General features: G+C 43.0%; 1 protein-coding gene across 1 annotated transcript; it reads left to right on the plus strand.

The window, feature by feature from the left end:
- Window positions 1-822: 822 nt before the first annotated feature.
- LOC311055788 (uncharacterized protein) lies at window positions 823-12,427 on the plus strand (the record flags this gene model as incomplete). Its single annotated transcript, XM_084072057.1, has 6 exons — window positions 823-1,625; window positions 5,091-5,273; window positions 7,581-7,656; window positions 7,885-8,939; window positions 9,055-9,143; window positions 11,135-12,427. The coding sequence occupies exons 1-6, from the start codon at window positions 947-949 to the stop codon at window positions 12,425-12,427; spliced, it is 3,375 nt and encodes a 1,124-aa protein (XP_083928183.1). The 5' UTR covers window positions 823-946.
- Window positions 12,428-21,523: the final 9,096 nt, after the last annotated feature.

Raw genomic sequence — 21,523 nt, forward strand, 5'->3', positions numbered from 1 at the left:
AAAAATAAGAAGTACTCATTATGCAGAATGTCTCATTTCACAAGTTTTCAAATGCATAAAATGTATAAAAATCTTTTGAAAATAGCAATCTACAAGCTCACAATGCATTGATTATCCATGTTTTCCCACTTTGGTCCCAGCATAACCCCCATCAGTGAGAAGGTCCATGACACAATATTCTCTTACTGTTCTCATCATTAACCTGTTGTGTGCTGGTCATCATTTTCTGGACCCGCAGAGGCAGGAATGTAAATTCATGTGACCTTGTGTGTCTGCACCAGACTTCAACACATCAAAACACACTCATGTCCCAGTGTGACACATTAAAGCACATAACGTGAATACATAGTCTGTATCACCAACCAGCTTTCAATCTGGGAATCACTAACATCAATTATTGTTTTATGAGTGCATTTTAACCTGCTGTCTTATATTCTTTATCGCTGTCAGTGTGAAGCGGACTGCAGGACACTGTATTGTAAAATGGAGAGTCAGTGCATTTGAGATGATTTGTGGGGGACAAAGAAATGGAAATGCTCAATGCACGCACGCACGCACGCACGCACGCGCACACACACACACACACACACACAGTCACACACACACACACACACACCACACACACACACACACACACACACACACACACACACACACACACACACACACACACACACACACACACACACACACACACACACACACACAACCAGTTAGTTAGGTATGTTGGCAGAAGAACCTTCCATGTCATGTGATTTCTGGGAAGGTAAAACCAAACTAAACTCAGTCTGTTCGTCAGACAGTCGGCTGTAAAATGGCACACCAAGCAGTTCAACTGGATCAGGATCGGTTCTGCTGTTCTATCTGTCTCGATCTTCTGAAGGATCCAGTGAGTGTTCCCTGTGGACACAACTACTGCAGTGGGTGTATTGAGGGATACTGGAATATGGATGACCAAAGAGGGAGATGCAGCTGTCCACAGTGCAGAGAGACGTTCATCCCAAGACCTGTTCTGAAGAAAAACACCATGTTGGCTGAGGTGGTGGAGAGCCTGAAGAAGACAGGACTCCAAGCTGCTCCTCCTGATCTCTGCTACGCTGGACCTGGAGATGTGGCCTGTGGTTTATGCACCGAGAGAAAACAGAAAGCTGTGAAGACGTGTCTTCAGTGTCGGGTCTCTTACTGTGACGTTCACCTCCAGCCTCACTATCGATCTCCTGCCTGTAAGAAACACAAGCTGGTCAAAGCCTCCATAAAGCTTCAGGAGAACATCTGCCCTCGTCACGATGAGGTGAGGAAGCTTTTCTGTCGTACTGATCAGCAGTGTGTCTATTATCTGTGCTCCATGGAGGAACACAATCGATCTGTGGTGAGGGAACTGATCAGGGATCAGCAGAAACGTGAAGCGAGTCGTCCTAAAGAACTGAGGAGGCGTGGGAAGCAGGAGGGCAAGAGGTGGAGACATGGTGAACTGGAGCAACTCCCACACATATGCATTTTCTACACTGGTACAGCTCCCTACCTACACCCAGTAAGCTGCAGTCCTTTTAATACGTTTGTGGAAGCATTGCTTTTTATTTTATTTTTATTTTGTATTATTTATTTGTTTTATTTTGTCTTGCTAGGTTGAATGCTTGACTCTGATTGCTTAATCGTTGAATTCAGCGGTCTTTTATTTTTCAATAATGACCGCTGCTATCAATAACATTGATCCGGGTGCATTTCTCCTTTCCGACATGTCGCCTTTCCGACGTTGACGAACCCTATACCTAACCCTAACCCTAACCCTAACCGCACGCGGAAGCCACTAGAGTGGTGAGATGTCGGAATGGAGAGTGAACACCCATTGATCCATATTTGATCAACACTTCCTACTGGAGTTTTGCCAGCTGACCTGTTGCGCTGGATCAGGTGCACCCGCCAATACCTAATGCAGTGGTCCAGTTATTGGAGATGTGTGACCTCAAGTAGATCACACTTTAAGTTTGACTCTCATGACTCCACCATCATTTATTCATCATTTTATTTTTGTTTTCTTGTTTTTTTCTCCAAAATGTCCAAAATATAAACTGTTCTGTTGATGTAAATAAAACAACCAAATTATTGATTTGACTGCAGAGACCACAAATGTTGTTCCTAAGCATTGTCACTCCTATCAATGTTTATGTAATGTGTGTCTATTGAGAAGATAGCCTACTGTATAACTTCTTAAACTATTTTGTTGTCATGCTTGTTTTCATGCAAGTTATTTTATATAAGAACATTTTTGTTTGTTGTTGTTATGAAGTAATTGCTATTTTGTGAGTTTGATTCTCCATGTAAAGTAACATTCAATAATATTGTTTTATTATTGTTAAAACAATCATCTAAATACACGAGAAAAATGAATTCACAGAACTTTTGGAATGAAATGAATCGCTTCGTTGTAATATACAGTAATAAAAAAAGATTTTTAGGACCCTAAATTTATACCTACTGTATCAAGCAGTGTAACCCCATTTGACAGGATTTGGTGCCAGGGACCTCCAACAGAAGATTAGATATAGTAAAGAATTCTACAACTGTCTACTGTACAGTAGGTGTAGAGAGTGAAACCTATGATCTGTCATGCTTATACATTCTCTATTTTCACACAATTTTTTTTTTTACTTTAATAAATAATAATTTGAAATGTTTTGGTTAGACTTCATTTTTCCCAATTCTCAAGAATGGGTGCATTATATTATCAAGATCTAAATGACGATATTGTAAATAACCTATATTGTTACTGTTGTCATGTCTTATTTGCTATGTAGCACAGGGTGCAGAAACAAACACAATGAGTCGTCAGAAGTCCTGTTTATCATGTCAAACACAATAACATGTGTTTGACATGTTATTGGTCAAATATCATGTGAATGAATTGAATTTCTTATTGGTTCAGTTTTTAAAATAAATCTGTAAAAACATGTAACGTATTGATAAAGATTAATTAACATTGGGTCATTGATCATGTGTTTTTTTCTTTTCTTTTTTTATATTTTTTACTTGCCTTGAGGATGCTACAGTGATCATAGTTGGTAACATGTTCCATAGTAATGGCCCTATACATTACAGATCTGCATACTGCATTTGCGGTGGGTTTTTGTCTAGGTAACCCCTAGTAGCCGGCCTCGGGCCTGTTCCTCAAAAGGTGAATAAACTAAGCCTGGACTTAAGCCAAATCCAGACTTGACAAAGTCGGGTCCATATAAGCCTCGTTTATTCCGTTCCTCGAAGCAAAGCCAGGCTGAAAAGGAGCTACTTTGTCGAGCTAGGCCTTGTCAAGCCAGGCTATGTCCAGCCAGAATAATGAAGCCAGGCTTCACGTATTTCTATAAAAGACCATGAAAGTCGATAGCAGAATCCTTGAACTTGACCAATCATGGGGTAATTTCTCCATTGACTAGAAATTGATCATTTAAAATATGCTCCTCATTGACTTACATTCAGTGAAGAGGCTCTTTTAAACCCGTAACTAATAATTTATATATATATATATATATATATATATATATATATATATATATATAGACATTTTTTATAATATTAAAAAAAATCTGTTATATATTATCAAACATCTAACAACAATATGAACTATAGTGTTAACAGAGTGACAATGACATCACATGAGTCATTGTGAAACAATTATGATTCATGGTCACACACTATTTCAGTAATATAATTAATTTGATTATATCTGATTGTATTTATTTCATTTTATTTTAATGCAAGGTCATTAAAATGAGTCCATATTCAAACACATGTGTTGAATTACCTGTGGAAAACGCAATAACCCCACAAAACACGCAATAACCCCACATTTGCAAGACCACTTTGGTTGAGGTTTGGGTTGTAGTTACCTTGCCATCATGATGTAACTCCAAAGGTGGACAAGAAATAAAAAGTAATTTCTCCATTGACTAGAAATTGATCATTTAAAATATGCTCCTCATTGACTTACATTCAGTGAAGAGGCTCTTTTAAACCCGTAACTAATAATTTACATCTAACAACAATATGAACTATAGTGTTAACAGAGTGACAATGACATCACATGAGTCATTGTGAAACAATTATGATTCATGGTCACACACTATTTCAGTAATATAATTCATTTGATTATATCTGATTGTATTTATTTCATTTTATTTTAATGCAAGGTCATTAAAATGAGTCCATATTCAAACACATGTGTTGAATTACCTGTGGAAAAACTTGAAGAACAAGGCACTGGATTAAGTAAGCTTGGCTGTTAGCCTGCTCCTGATCAGGCTAACTTCACAGCTAAATTGCCATGGTAACTAAAGTAGGCTAGCTTCAATTCTCTTTTGAGGAATCGGGTCATGGATAAACTTAGCCAGGGTGAACTGGCTAAACTAATCTTCAAGCTAATTCAGCTTTTGAGGAACCGATTCAGCCCTAATCCTGGCTAAATTAAGCCAGGATAGGTGTTCAAGCCAGGCTTAAGCTCTAATTCCCTTTTGAGGAACAGGCCCCTGGTAGTGTGACTATGATGATCTCACACATAATGTATTTGCGAGCATTGTTTCATTGGCATTGTTTCTCATCAATTAAATTAAGAGAGAGAGAGAGAGAGAGAGAGAGAGAGAGAGAGAGAGAGAGAGAGAGAGAGAGAGAGAGAGAGAGAGAATTAAATTTCAATTCAACAATGGCAAGGTACGGCAGGTACCATATCTTGGCTCCAGAAAAAAACAAATCATGAATGGCTGGTAGAACGTGATCTCCCTCCTGTCCTCAAGTGTCCTCTGAAAAGCCAGCAATATCTATAATAGTCATATGGCGTATATATAATATGAACCCAGTCACCTTAAATGGCGTTGGAACAACAGATGTTCAGGAGGCGGAGAAACACAACTTTACTCGGCCCACACACCAATCTACCTGGCGCTATTTATACCCTGTCGGAACTACCCAGAAACCCCTTATTCGCTTTCGTACATCCGTACTCAAGCTCATAACGTTTTCAGCATGATGAGCATCAAGAGCACCTTACCTCTTCCAGCCAGCGTTCTATTTCTCCCAGCACCTCCGTTTTCTGCTTTCTCCAGACACCTCAACTTTCAGGTCGTTCTACATCATCCCGGTCAACCGCAACTTCATTCAGGTCGGTCCCACCATCGCCCGACTTCTTGGGAACGGGAGCGGGGCCGAACCGCAAGGAGGCCACCACCAACCACCGAGCAGCTCGGTGTCTAACGCGTCTACCGCGCTAATCTACCGCGGCGACTCCGGTTGACGTCACCCGCCACTCCAGGGCTGGCCGGGCCGCGCCTGCCCAGAACACCGCCTCCACAGCCGGCTGCCATAACTTGTTTTCCAACTACTCTTCCAATGTACTGTAGTTCCAATCAATGTTAACCCTGTGTTGCCACCCACCCTCTAATGTCTCTACTTTTATCATCCCCTGTACCAGCCTGCAGACATCTTGATTCAAACTACTACTACCACTACCATTACATTTCAATCAATGTTAACCCCGTGCCCGCCACCCACCTCCTAATGTCTTTCTTGTCTATGTCATTATCCCTCGCACTGCAGGCTGCACTTTCATCCCACCCCCCCACACCCCACCCCACCCATCCCTACATCCATTTCAGTCTCCTTCCATTTCTCCTACCACCCAAAACCCAAGCATTATCATCCCTCGTACCGCAGGCTGCACTTTCATCCCCCCCCCCCCCACCCCACCCCACCCATCCCTACATCCATTTCAGTCTCCTTCCATTTCTCCTACCACCCAAAACCCAAGCATTATCATCCCTCGTACCGCAGGCTGCACTTTCATCCCCCCCCCCCCACACCCCACCCCACCCATCCCTACATCCATTTCAGTCTCATTCCATTTCTCCTACCACCCAAAACCCAAGCACTGCCGAGGCCGCACCAGCGCACCCCAGGCACCCCCGTCCCCCCCCACTTTCACTTTCGAGCATGCCACCCAATTAAACCCCGTTGCCACAACCAGCGGTAGCATCGCCTCACTCCCCCCCCCCCCTGTCCTTTCCTGTCCTCCCCTCAATAACCCCTCCCCCCATCCACCCCCCCCCCTTTTCCGCTGCTCCCTCCATTCATGAGGGAGCAGCATCCAGCATCCATTCATGCTAGCATCATGCTCCCATGCTAGCTTCTTACTATACTACCACAATTTGCTCCCACAGCTGCTATAGCCATCACTACAACTTCCTACCGAACTAACATGTGTTCTTTCCTAACACTGCTGTTCTCTCCATTCATGAGCTATGCTAGCTTCATGCTCCCTTGCTAGCTTTCTTACCATACATACTACCAACATTGCTCACGTGGCTACAGCTGCTACTGCTATCATTACAACGTTCTTACCGAACTAACATTGTTTCCTTCCCAACACTGCTGCTCGCTCCATTCATGAGCTTGCTAGCATCATGCTCCCATACTAGCATCCATGCACAACATACTACCAATATCGCCCCCTTTGTTAGCTGCTACCGCTATTATTACAATGTTCCTACCGAAATAACACTGTTTCTTTTCTTCCACAGACATTGCTGCTTGGTGCTATAACATTGTTCACTTCACAGATTGTTCCTCCACACAGACATGGCTGCTTGGTGCTACTAACATAATTTCCCCCATAATAATAAATGAATATTTAAGGCCATAAATAATGGTGTTAAATGGCTTACACGTGTTTCCTCTGCGTCATACAGTAAATCCAATCATCCATCTTGATATCTTTCAATAATTAACCAATCTTCCCCCTATTCCCCTCATAGCCTTCCATCGCTTATTCATCCACCAATTGGATGTTATCATCACAAATGCATCGATCACTACCCATTCATACTATGCATACTACTGCACCACTGCTATTAGCATTGTTGCTCCCTCCTTTCATGCGCGATACTAGCATCATGATCCCATGCTAGCAGTTACCATTCATGCCATCCTTTGCTCCTGCGGTTATAGCTGCTACCGCCATCGCTACAGCGTTCCTACCGAACTAATGTTGTACTGCACCGCTTCCGCCACAGACATGGATGCCTGGTGCTACTAACATTGTTTCCTCCACAGACATGGCTGCCTCGTGCTACTAACTTGTTTCTTCCACAGACATGGCTGCTTGGTCCTACAAACAGTGTTTCCTCCACAGACATGGCTGCTTGGTGCTACTAACTTTGTTTCCGCCACAGACATGGCTGCCCTGAAGCCCTGAAGCCATAGCCAGTATCCGTCCACTCGGCTTCCAGCACTACACCATCCCTCCATCCCCTCCCTGACACTCCTAAAGCCGTTTCAGGCCAGCAGCCTTAGCTGGTGACGGCTTCCAGAGCTACACCATCTTTCCCTGCCACTCCTTTGCCTCGCCCTTCTATCCCCCACCCATTTCATGTATCAGTATCATGGTCAGTATCCATGTCAGTATCGCGTTCATGTCCAACACCACGTCGGCGTCATGTTAGTACTATAGTAATTATCATGTCTGCATCGTGGTCAGTATCACGTCAGTATCATTCCACTCCAACAGTGGAACTGTTTTCCAACTCTCCCCCCCACTCTAGCCCTGCCACACGGTAACGACGGCTACTTTCTTCCATCCTCCATTCCCACTCCTCCACACCCCAGTCTCTCTCATCAGTTAGCCACTCAGTCAATTTCAAATTTCTTCCCCAGTCTAGACCAGCTATTTGTGTTTTTTTTTTTGGGGCCCGTCAAACAGAGCAGGCTAATCCTTAGTCTGCTACCTCCATACTATCGCCTCCACAGTGCGCTCGCCCCACAGCGCTCTGCAGCGCTTCGCACCCACAGCGCTCCCCACAGAGCTCTCGCCCCACAGCGTTCTTTGCGTTGATCTCGCACCCACAGTGCTCTCAAGTGTTCTCCACAGAACTCTCACCCCCACAGCGCTCTCCACAGAGCTCTTGCCCCACAGCGCCCTCTGCAGCGCCCTCGCCCCCACAGTGCTTCCTGCAGCGCCCTCGCCCCTAGCGCTCTCTGCAGCGCTCTCGCAACCACAGCACTCTCCTCAGAGCTCTCACCCCACAGCGTTCTCTGCAGCGATCTCGCACCCACAGTGCTCTCCACAGTGCTCTCCACAGAACTCTCACACCCAGAGCTCTCTCCACAGAGCTCTCGCCCCCCACAGCGCTCTCTGCAGCGCTCTTGCCCCCACAGCGCTTTCCACAGAACACTCACCCCCACAGCGCTCTTGCAGCGCCCTTGCTCCCACAGCGCCCTCGCCCCCACAGCGCTCTCTGCAGCGATCTCACCCCCTCAGCGCTCTCCACAGAACACTCGCTCTTGCAGCGCCCTCGCTCCCACAGCGCCCTCGCCCCCACAGCGCTCTCTGCAGCGATCTCACCCCCTCAGCGCTCTCCACAGAACACTCACCCCCACAGCGCTCTTGCAGCGCCCTCGCTCCCACAGCGCCCTCGCCCCCACAGCGCTCTCTGCAGCGATCTCACCCCCTCAGCGCTCTCCACAGAACACTCGCTCTTGCAGCGCCCTCGCTCCCACAGCGCCCTCGCCCCCACAGCGCTCTCTGCAGCGATCTCACCCCCTCAGCGCTATCCACAGAACACTCACCCCCACAGCGCTCTCCACAGAGCTCTCGCACCCACAGCGCTCTCTGCAGCGATCTTGCACCCACAGCGCTCTCCACAGAACACTCACCCCCACAGCGCTCTCCACAGAGCCCTCGCACCCAGAGCGCTCTCTGCAATCTTGCACCCACATCGCTCTCCACAGAGCGCTCGCCTCAAAGCGCTCTTGCAGCGCCCTCGCTCCCGCAGCATTCTCGCCCCACAGCCCTCTCCGCAGCGCTCTCAGCAGCGCTCTCGCCCCATTGCGCTCCGCAACGCTCTCGCCCCACAGAGCTCTCCGCAATGATACCGTCAGTATCATCGTCAATATCATTGTCAGTATCATGTCAGTATTTTGTCAGTATCATGTCAGTATCATGGTCAGTATCACATCTTCATCTCGTCAGTATCATGATCAAGTAGTTGCCCTTTTGTCTCTCTTTGGGGGTTTCAGTCCACGTGTGCCGTGCTGACTACGCCATCGGCCGTCCGCGTCGTGCCATGTGCGACTACGCTAACGACCTCCTCCCCAAAGACTCCAGGGTCGGCGACCCTCCCCCGGAACCCTCCACCCCTCCATTCCATTCCATTATTACTATATTACATTACATCACATTACATTACTTTATCTATTTCCATTTCATTCCATTTCATTCCATTTCATTCCATTTCATTCCATTTCATTCCATTTCATTTTATTCAATAAAACCTTTAGACGTCCATAAAGGTGTGTTTTCTTTGCCTAGTGAATTTGCAGCTAAGTGTCCCTTTTGCGATAGAAGCACTGACTGTACTGATAAGACTAAATGATTGAAATCCTAAACACAGCATAGACTTGGACCATGCCACATTTAATGCACCTGCCATAGGATACAGTGTATGACTTCCCAGTCTCCAGGTTTTCTTCAGAATAGCTAACCACTTGAACTCTGCCATCCCAATTTTGGGCATGCAATTATAAGCAAAACATTGAAGAAAATAGTCTACTAATCTAATCTACAAGCTCACACCATGTCTTGTGAGCTTGTATTGTTTTTTTTTGTTTTTTTGTTTAATAACTTAGATTTTGTATTATTTCTAGTGGCTCTGTGCATAAATACTATTGTTTTAAAATGTGTAGCACAATGGATTAGACACTAAGGCACGTTAGGAACCATTAGTATGCATTTAGGGCTAGGCCTATGTGTTTAAATAGGCCAGTGGTTGTCAAAGTGGAGTCCCCAGCAAACTGAGGAACAGTGTAAACACTTCAATAGCAACACATTCTCACTTCCAACTCCTCACATTTTGCAGCTCTGACAATAGTCCTAATAGCAGATCTACAAGCTCACAACGCGTAACATTTTGAAAAATATGGAGAAAGATTTTGAAAAATGTGGGCTAATTTTGGAAAACAACGATATATATGTATTTTTTTAAAGGAGAAAACAAGCGGACAAAAAAACATATCGATATATGGGTCCTTGATGTAAAAAAATGTTTGAGAACACTGCTGTATGCACAATTATCTCTCATTTATGGTGGTAGGTAGGCTACTGTAGACATATTGTGTTTGAACAGTTTTTATAGTGGTACTGTAAACATATCTCTCTATCTCAGGATAATGAACAGGCACTCCTTGAACCTGAGGTAAGGTCACACTATACAGTATTCATGTTCTCTGGGCATTATTATTACTGTTGTTTATTACTGTGTATTTGTTTGTTTGTTTGTTTGTTTGTTTTATTCACTACCTTGTTTGGTTCAGGTTTAAGAGTTGTCGTGTATGACTGATTGATTGAAAACAGTTTGCTAAAAAAATACAGCGTACAGTTATATAATACTAATGCTAAAAGGATAACACAAAAATACTGGAACTTAAGTCTTCCTCATCACCGTTTCAAATAGTAACACATTGAAACAACATAATACATTTTAGTCAGCTCTCATAGCGTTGAGGGAATGGGGGGAGAGATAAAGAGAGAGATGTTTCAGTGTAATTTGTATTTAAACATAGGCTACATACTAACTGGTAGTCAGTATTATTTGTTTAGTTTTGTCTTGTTTTGTCCATGGAATTTGTGAAATATTCCTGCCTGCCTCTTGGCCAGCGCATACTTGTAAAAGAGACTTTGTCTTAACGTATTTTTACTGGTTAAATAATGGTTGTAATTGAAAAGCGGGGTTTTAATTGAGGTCTAAATCATTTTTATCACTTCAACCCAAGAGTAACATTAATTCAACAGGGTAAATATTTTCTACCAATGAATCACATTGAATAAACTAAGCCAGAACGAAATGACTCTCAAGTACCTGTACACAAGATGTAACAATACAGAAATGTTGAACCTTGAACCTTAAACACACTCCTCCATTTCACGCACGCACGCACGCACGCACGCACGCACGCACGCACACACACACACACACACACACACACACACACACACACACACACACACACACACACACACACACACACAACCAGAAGAACCTCCCATGTCATGTGATCTCTGAGGAAATTCTACTAAAACGTAACTCTGTCTGTTTGTCAGACAGTCTGCTGTAAAATGGACCAGAATCAGTTCTGTTGCTCTATCTGTCTGGATCTACTGAAGGATCCAGTGAGTGTTCCCTGTGGACACAACTACTGCAGTAGGTGTATTGAGGGATACTGGAATATGGATGACCAAAGAGGGAGATGCAGCTGTCCACAGTGCAGAGAGACGTTCATCCCGAGACCCGTTCTGAAGAAAAACACCATGTTGGCTGAGGTGGTGGAGAGCCTGAAGAAGACAGGACTCCAAGCTGCTCCTCCTGATCACTGCTACGCTGGACCAGGAGATGTGGCCTGTGATTTATGCACCGAGAGAAAACAGAGAATAAAAGCTTTGAAGACTTGTCTTCAGTGTCGGGTCTCCTACTGTGACGTTCACCTCCAGCCTCACTATCAATTTCCTGCCTTTAAGAAACACAAGCTGGTCAAAGCCTCCGGCGAGCTTTGGGAGAACATCTGCCCTCGTCACGATGAGGTGAGGAAGCTTTTCTGTCGTACTGATCAGCAGTGTATCTGTTATCTGTGCTCCATGGAGGAACACAGAGGGCATGATATAATATCAGCTGCAACAGTAATGACTGAGAGACAGAGAGAGCTTGATATGAGCCAGCAGAACATCCAGCACAGAATTCAGGAGAGAGAGAAAGACTCAAAGATGCTTCACCAGGAGGTGGAGTCTATGAACCACCGTGCTGATAGAGCAGTGGAGAACATTGACACCATCTTTACTGAGCTCATCTCTTCCATTGAGGAAACACGATCTGAGGTGAGAGATCAGATCAGAGACCAGCAGAAACGTGAAGTGAGTCGTGCTGAAGAACTGAGGAGGCGCGTGGAGCAGGAGCTCACTGAACTGAGGAGGAGACATGCTGAGCTGGAGCAGATCTCACACACAGAGGATCACATCCATTTTCTACAGCGTTACACTTGCCTGCCAACCGTCAGTGAATCTGTACAGCCAGTAAGCAGCAATGTCCATCCTCTGAGCTACTTTGGAAATGTGATTATTGAGGGTGTGACAGCATGTTTTAATGTCATATATTTTATTTCTGTTATTTTTCATTATTTAGCTATTTCTATATTTCTTATTTTATTTGTTATTTTGCTTGCAAAGTTTCCTGATGACGTAGCCATCTGTATTGTATGTGTAATTGCAAAAAATTGCAGAAATTACCCTTTTTTCCTTCTTTTGTTTTGGGATTTATGTTTGGGCCTATGGTTTTATGCCTCAATTATTGATAGGAATTATACACAGAATCCATTTATGGAACATTTGAAAGTGATTTATTAGCTTGGTAAAGCTTAGTGCTTACTTTTTGTTTTGTTATCAAGTCATTATAAACACATTTTCATTTACAATGGTGGCTGGGCAAGTGACAGGCCAGTGTACTAGCAACTGCAACCACAGAGGGGTGTGCAGATAAGTCCAAACTTAAAGCATTTGCAGTGTCCAGAACATGCTTTTTTACATCCACATCGTGTCAGCTTCTGGCATAATTTGGCAAACAGGACTGCACAAGAGTCATTGGCCCCATATATGTCCTGCTTGGAATGCACTTCACTTGCATTCACTTCCTTGTAGGAACTACTTCTATGAAGTTCTATCGTACATGAGTACTATGAACTCCTCGATGACTTGCATATGTTTATCATTTATTGCAACAGGTGTTGAACCTAATTTGGAGAAGTTGTCTGCCATGCTGACCTTTTTCCCTTTCCATGGAAGGACGAAACTGTGTGGCATCCCCTGAATGCATGAAAGAAGCAAAGACCTGATGACTTTGATTCAATAGCTGATGCAATTTCATGAACGGGATCCATCTGAGATCCTTCCCTCCTTCCAAAGGCAATCCACAGCTAATTCAAGCCAAGTCTTTGAACAAGTGAAACTGTTATGTCAACAATGTCAGTATCTGAGGCAGAGCTGCAGAGGATAGCATCTGACACATCATGATTCGCAGCTCAGATACTGACATTGTTGTCATAGCAGTTGCACTTGTTCAAATTAAATAAGTCTGAGACTTATTGTCAGTATCAGCTGAGAACGCAGGGGTCTTATAGACCCCCTGGTATTGCTGAGGTGGAGCGCCACACTCACCGTACCTACTTACACTGATCCTGATCGAACCCATGACCATGTGATCCGAAGGTGAAAGCTCTACTGACTGAGCAACCCAGACACAAAGACTTGGCTTGAAAAAGCTGTCGAAGGACCTCAGATAGATCCCCCTTCATGAAAATGCATCAGCTATTGTATCAAAGTCATCAGGTCTTTGCTTCTTTCATGCGTTCAGCAGATGCCATACAGTTTTGTCCTTCCACGGAAAGAGAAAAAGGTCAGCACCTGTTTGAGAAAATATCCCTATATATATCTAGGTTTTTGTATTTAGTTGCCCTAGGTCATTAAAAAGCTACCAAATCACTTTAAAATGAGCTATAAATTGATTCTGTGTATGGTAATTAATACAAATACATGTGCTTCAAGCTCATGTGAATGTACATTTATGCAATTTATCGGCAGCCATATTGGAAAATATGCCGCCATATTGGAACCTAATAATATTTTTTTTATCTTACTTGGTAGAAATACCTTCAGAACATATTCTCCTATATTAAAATAAGAGGGAAATCAAAGATTTACAGCCCCAGCAAAGTGATATAGTCCAAAATGTTGGCCCAGTTGCAGCCATTTTGAAAACTGGTGGTGGCCATCTTGAAATCTTAGGATTTTTGCGTGGCCAGAGGTTGATTATCAATTAGAGTCATATGAAGGACGTCTGTGCCAAATTTCGCGCTTGTATCACCAAGTGCACTATCGTGTATTGAAAACGGCAAAATTCCGCCTTACTATAGCTTGTTAATCTGTTTTTACTATCAACTGCTTCTTGTATTATTACAATTTATTTTATGGAGGCACTTTCAAATTATTTGTACTGTGTGTGTCTTGTTATTATAATCATTATTTTGTGGGTTTGATCTGAATGATGTGAATAAAAATGATATTGATACATTTTTCTCACGTTTAATAATTGACAGAATAAACATTAAAAATGAATTCATAGGCTTGTTGGAATTAAAGGTAGGGTTAGTGATTGTTGCTGTTGTGAGTAGACAACATTGTAGACAACATTGGAACTGGAACTATAAATTTGAAGCTGATAAATGGATACTCTCTCCCGATTGGCTGAAATTGGTAACCCACTTGAAAATGTTTTTTCTGTATTTTACCTCTAGCATTTGGCATTTTATTCTAAAATAAACAATTTGGTCATGCAGTGGTATGGCCGACATTAGAGTTGGAGAGACAAGGAGACCCCTGTTACTGGGCAAAAACTCTATAGCAATGATTACTATCTGAATATAGAGCTTTAACCTTTTAACAAAACAAAACAAAAGGTTTTGCTTCAACCAAAAAAAACTATTCCTTACCTAACCTTACCCAATGTTAGGGTTTTTTGACTGTACTTTATTTAACGTGCTGACATATTTATTGCAGTTGCTATAAAGTGGACCGGACACTGTTGTGTAAAATAAACTGTAAGTGAATTTAATGTGATTTGTGGTGGAGGGTTGATGATGACCTAAGTCAGAGTTGCAGTAGACTTCTGAATAAACTGGAATTTAAGTCTTCCTCATCACCATTCAAATAGTAACAAATTGAAACAACATATACATTGTATTCAGCTCTTAGCATTGAGGGAATGGGGTGAGAGATAAAGAGGTTTTCAGTGTTATTTGTCTTTGGCTACTGTACATACTAACTGCTGAGTTGTGTCTTGTTTTGACCATGGAACTAATATTCCTGCCTCTTAGTGCATATTTGTAAAAGAGACTTTGTCTCAATGCATTTCCACTGGTTAAATAATGGTTGTAATTGAAAAGCAGGGTTTTAATTGAGGTCTAAATCATTTGTATCAGTTCAACTCAAGAGTAACATTAATTCAACAGGGTAAATATTTTCTACCAATGAATTGAATACACTAAACCAGAACCATTTTACTCAAAAGTACTTGTACACAAGATGTAACGATACAGAAATGTTGAACCTTGAACCTTAAACCCATTTCTACTCAGTAGAACACCTCCCTGCCAACGATCAGTGAATCTATACAGCCAGTAAGCACCAATGTTCATCCTAGGAGCTTTTTCCAGTTTTTGATACGATGTATCATTATTTGGCATATTTTTTGTTTAGTTGTTTGTGTTTTAATTTGATTGTTTGTTGTTTATTTACCTGTAGAAGTAACATTATTATTATTATTATAGTTATTGTTAAGGGGCCAAGCAGGCAGTGCCATGATCCCGCCTTTTCTACCATTTATTCTTCTTCTGCCGTTTTTCGCAGTTCTGGCCTAACCGTCGTTTTTTACGAAACTCTGCAATAAGGTAGAGGGTCATGGGAAACAGACTCACAGAAAATGAAACTCACAGTCATTTGTCAAAGGGTGACGCTCAATTAAAAAATGCAAATGTTGAACAGGTATAACTCATGCCCTATTTGAGCTATAGCCATGACACTTCAATACACATGTGTCTCCTTATGAGGAACACATTTGTCACTTTGACCTACAGTATAACCTCTGACCCTTAGATTTCCCACCATTTTTAATTATATGAAAAACTGTTAAAATCTACTCCTGGGATTTTTGATGTGAGCTAAATCCAGAGCTAGACTGGGAACAACATTTCGTCCTATAGCATTTTGGCCCAGATACTCTACCGCCCCGCCCCATCGAGGCACATACAAACACACAAGCCACTTAATACCACCACTTTTACTGAAACACATCCCTCCATGTTCTGGAGCCTACAACCCATCCACAACTACACAACCCATATACATATAATTGTTAGATTACAGTACTCACTAACATACACAACTACACAACCCATAAATATGATAGTTAGCCTACAGTATTCATTAACACAGGGAGTGTGTTGCTCTTATAAGGAGGATGCTGGCTGAAGTACATCATGGCACTCCACTCATGGCACTCTACATCAACTCCACTGGAGATGATGTATTGGACCGATTGCTAACCTGTACATGAGAAATAGAAGACTATTATGAATGTGTAAATTATGAACATTATTACATGCAAAAATGAGTCTGCATGCAATCAGGACTTTGGCTAATTAGCTAAAGTATAAAAAAAACAAGGATAGGCTATTAATAATCTGAGAATGCATCTGTTATAGATCTATACGCTACATGAGGATGGCATCAGTAAATGCCGAACTTGTACATAGTCAATGAAGGCTGTACACACAGTGTATGGAAATAAGTTGTTTTATTGTAACAGCAAAGTCATTCAATACACATACAAAGTGTTTTGAGTCTAAAAACAGGGTTAGGCCATGTCAACAGTTTAGGGATAACGGGCCCCTGGGCCGCCAAGTTTTTAGGCCTAGGGGGCTGGTGAAAGTTACAGATATGGTATGTATTATATGAAATCCTTAATCATATTCCATCATATATGGAAGGAGCCCAGGAGCCCAGGAGCCCTTGAAGGGCCCCAGGAGCCCTTGTCGGGGCCATTTGATATTTGATTAACCTATACATTTCATTTAAGTAAATTGTTGATGGCCGCGCGGCCCAGTTCCCCCAAGGGCCCCTGAGAGCCAAGAGCCCCTGGGCCATGGCCCCGTCGGCCCAATGGCTAATACAGCTCTGCAGGGACCTGTCAACACGAAACTTGGTGAGTTTACTTAGGCAGAAATGTTGTTGCAGACCTTTCCTACAAACCATGAAAAGTGAGATTGTTATTGATTAATGAACCAAGGTATTTGTAGCTGACAATTGGTTCTACGTCTTGACCCTCAGTGATGGTGTTCTGAATAAAAGGACCATTATATCTTTTGTCTTTCATACACTGAGTTGAAGGAGTTTATTTTTGCACCAGTTTAATTATCAACAATTATTCATCGTCATGGTCACTTGTCAATCTTCAGGATATATTGGTTATCAAACTTGCCCTGACAGTCATATATACTGTAATATAAATGAGTCATTAGCCCTTGGGTGCAGCAGTAGATGAACAGAGCTCACCTGACATGTTCTCATTCAGCCTCACCTTCTCCTATTGGAGAGGATCCAATCAACACAACTAGAGTCAACACCAAAGTAGATCCACCAACAGGCGGGGTTGAATAGTGTTGAGAGATGCTGAGAAATCTACAAACAGCGTGGCATGATTTTGAATAAAAGATTACGCAAGGTGACAGTAGCGTCCTGTACACTCTGCCACTCCTATATGCAAACAGAACATGAAAAATGTGTGTGTGTGTGTGTGTGTGTGTGTGTGTGTGTGTGTGTGTGTGTGTGTGTGTGTGTGTGTGTGTGTGTGTGTGTGGTGTGTGTGTGTGTGTGTGTGTGTGTGTGTGTGTGTGTGTGTGTGTGTGTGTGTGTGTGTAACAATGTTCTGCCATACTCATGCACTTTGTAACTGGCTGTTTTCACATTATCTGACTGCACGGCAGTGTTTATGTCCTTTGTCCTTTTGTGCGTGTCTGTATGTATCTTTTTTTGGGGGGGATATCTGGCCGATCTGGGGCCTAAAATCATGGTGATGTTTCGGGCTGGTCCGTAATTTTCAGGCCCGTTGAGAACTCTAACACAGAGCCTATTAAGTTTTAAACTTCAGAAACCCTTCTGAGGTCTCTTAGCTGGCTTCATACTTTAAAGTTCTACACCAGCAAAGCTAGTTAGTGCTTCTCTGTCATCTGGCAAATTCACACCATGGTTTGAACAGGTTTTATAAGGTGGTAGGTACTGTTCTTATCTCTCAGGCACAGGTACAAGCACTCCTTGGAACAGATGAGGCATAACGCACGCACGCACGCACGCACGCGCGCACGCACGCGCGCGCGCGCGCACACACACACACACACACACACACACACACACACACACACACACACACACACACACAACACCAGTTAGTTAGGTATGTCGGCAGATAGAATGAACCTCATGTGATTTCTGGGAAGGTAAAACCAAACTAAACTCAGTCTGTTTGCCAGACAGTCGGCTGTAAAATGGCACACCAAGCAGTTCAACTGGATCAGGATCAGTTCTGCTGTTCTATCTGTCTGGATCTACTGAAGGATCCAGTGAGTGTTCCCTGTGGACACAAGGTGTACACACTGGCACTGTCAATAACATGGTCACATGGAGAGAACATTTTGTAAAGTGATGGAAGAATAGCCTGGTAAACCCCCCCCCCCCCCTTCTGGAAAGCTCATTTCCGGAAGGGGGGTTTACCAGGCTAATGGAAGAATACAGGCACCCCAAATGACACCATGCAGTGTCTGCTGTTCGTGCGTCTGTCCATAGTTGTATAAAGCATCGTTTATCTACTTGTCGATCATGTAGGTTGTCACTTGCTAAAAAGAACATATTGCTACAGTGTTAGTGTACCAATGTTTGGCCTCTGCGACACCCACGACAACACGTCGTCAATATTAAACATGTTTAGTTGTATTGTATCGTCTAGTGTGACATATCGTACCACGCTTTCATTGCGTTGATCTATTATACCCAGGCATGCAATGCTCATTTGTTCTTGCACTCTATTTCAATAACATGACGCGCATGTCGCTTAACACCTACACTGCAAGTCACACAATGGACATCTAGGCTTATTCCTATCATGTTAATTCGCTAGGTGTGAGTCGGGAGCCTTTGAAAACTTTGTTGAGGTGCGAATTTAAAGTAGTTTTGATAAATCTCTGCGTGTGCCTGCGTGTGCTCCTGGACAAATAGGTTCTGGCACGACGTGCAAGGCCGTCCAGGGAGAATTGCACGGATACCATAGAATCTCCAGTCAGTGCGCTGCTGCCTCTCCAGTGCACAGCCCATGCAAGATATACAGTACATGCAGTCATATTATAAACGTTATTATACAACCTACCAAAGCATTATGGTTTAAAGTAATTAATTTATAACGCTGCATCCTTTATGTGTAAAGCCCCAATGTTGTTTCTTTTATATGTTTTGTCCGTGGTCGGGTAACTAGAGGTCACGCCCAAGGACACAGTCATGGCCAATGTCCCCAGACATAATGTCACCATGGACAAATGAAAGAGGAGAGAGGTGTGGTTTGACAGGTACAAAAGTGGAGGCGGGACAGTTTGAAGCAGAAGCAGAGCCCCAAGAGAGAGCAAGGTGACAGAAGGAGAAGGACAGCAGAGGGGAAGGTTGTGCGGAGACACGGAGCAGAGTGAACGAATATGTGAGTGTAGACACACCAGCCACCTGGGAGTTTGGAAACCGAGGTGTGCCTACCTACGTGGAAAAGAGTGAGGAAGCGATTGAACCGAAGGGGAGGAAGAGAGCGAGACTAGACCATAAAGGAGATGACCATATGAGACGAGTGAGACCAGACCACAAAAGGAGCGCTGAGACGGGAAAGTGGCGATAAACGTTGCATGCGCAACTAACTCAGCGTCAGGTGTAAAAGCCTGGCTGGCGAGTTAGTATTCGAACAACGCAACGTTTTTATCCATGTATAACCACTGACTGGAAGCGACGCTGTATACTGTAAATGCACAGATGAACTGGTCCAAGTTTCTATAATTTCAGACGAGAGAAAGAAGAAAAGAAGACAAAGAAGGCTGGCCTAAATCCTCTTCCTATCCACCCCCATATATGGACATCAGCATTACCCCTTGAACGAACCGTGTTGAGTATCCAAAGCACTTTATTGGCACCGCACTTTACTTTTGAAGTATTTGTTGCAGAGAACCCCCTGCTAAGTGAAACCCCTTTGATAAAAGAACCTTGTGTTACCGGCCTCAGACCTAGGGGTGTCTGGGTCGGTACAAGTGACACACAGGCAAGGGTGCACTGTGGATCATGTATTCTGTGGAAAACGAGGAACAGACACGTTACTTTTATCTTGCCTCGCTCAGCCAGCAGCGGTTTATTACTCAACATGTCACAATACTCATTTAGCATTTCAATACTTTCAATCATATATCATTTCAATATCAAAATACTGTTTAACAGTCCAACAGACATTTTAGTTCACAATACTTGCAAAAATACAATAAATCAAATACAAAAATACAATGTATTCTTCATAAAACCAAAACAAAGTGCAAAAATACTCTTCAACAAACAAAAATAAAAGTGCAAAACAATAATACATTCTGCATTCTTACTCCAAGATACAAACTTAATACTGTGGTCAGAATCATCAGATTCCATCAACAATAACAATAATACATTTCCTACTAAATCTAATTCACTTAATACACAGCTCAAAATGCAGAAAATAACACGTTCTCAGTCACACAAGCACGCACGCACGTGCACGCGCACGCGCACCACGTGTGCTTTCTGTGTGGTTACACAGTGTAGAACTACCTGGCAGCAGCCATTATTCAACTCAACAAAACAATAAAACTACTCGTCCAAACTTACTTCAGGTACACTCAAAACGTTACAAAACATGTCACTGACAGTTCACATTAGTTTTAACATCCTTAGGAATGTTTTAGATAGTTATATCACAAGTAAGACGCGCGAACGCTGGAAGCGAACGCAGCTCGAAAATATTGTGTGTGTGTGTGTGTGTGTGTGTGTGTGTGTGTGTGTTTGTGTTTTGACTGTAGCTGCACTCTGGCGCACTCTGTCGGCCGCACCCAGGCAGTGCACTGCACACAGACACACACACACACACACACACACACACACACACAAGCCGAGCAGACTTTCATAGTAAGCTCCACTTGGGCGCGCCTCCTTCTGCGTTCGCAATTACCTGTGGAAAACGAGGAACAGACACGTTACTTTTATCTTGCCTCGCTCAGCCAGCAGCGGTTTATTACTGAGCTGCGCATGCGTGGGCCAAGACTATAGTGTTTCCTCTGTCATTCACAGGAGCGCAGGGGCGCCATCTACTGACTTGGAAGTCTAATAAGATGTGAAAACACATACAAAGTGTCACAATACTGTTAGAGTAATTCTGATAATCTTAAAAAATGGGGGGGTGTATGTTTTACTGCAAAACTTTAAATAGAGGCATTTTATGAACCCTCTACACTTGCGTAGTTTGCACAACTTTATAAATGCTTTTATAGTTGTTGTGTAAATTGCTATGGGTGTGTTTTTATTAGGATTGTATTAGTATAGTGTTTATTTTGATTGATTTTAAGGCACAGATGCCATTGTATTAGGGACCAATAAATTGAGACTTACCTTTTTGATACAAATGTTTCTGTGTTCAGTTTCTCATGGGATTTTCTAAAGTGTTGTGTTCTCAAAACCAAAAGTATTCGAAACTTACCAGTATAACCCGAACCTGTGAAAGCCTATAAAGGAAAAAGTGTGTATATAGGAGACCTTCCTCTTTACCAAAGGTGGTGTAGTTGTTAAACAGAA

Source organism: Gymnoscopelus microlampas (assembly GCF_963454915.1).
Source record: "Gymnoscopelus microlampas genome assembly, chromosome: 11".
Classification (NCBI taxonomy): Eukaryota; Metazoa; Chordata; class Actinopteri; order Myctophiformes; family Myctophidae; genus Gymnoscopelus; species Gymnoscopelus microlampas.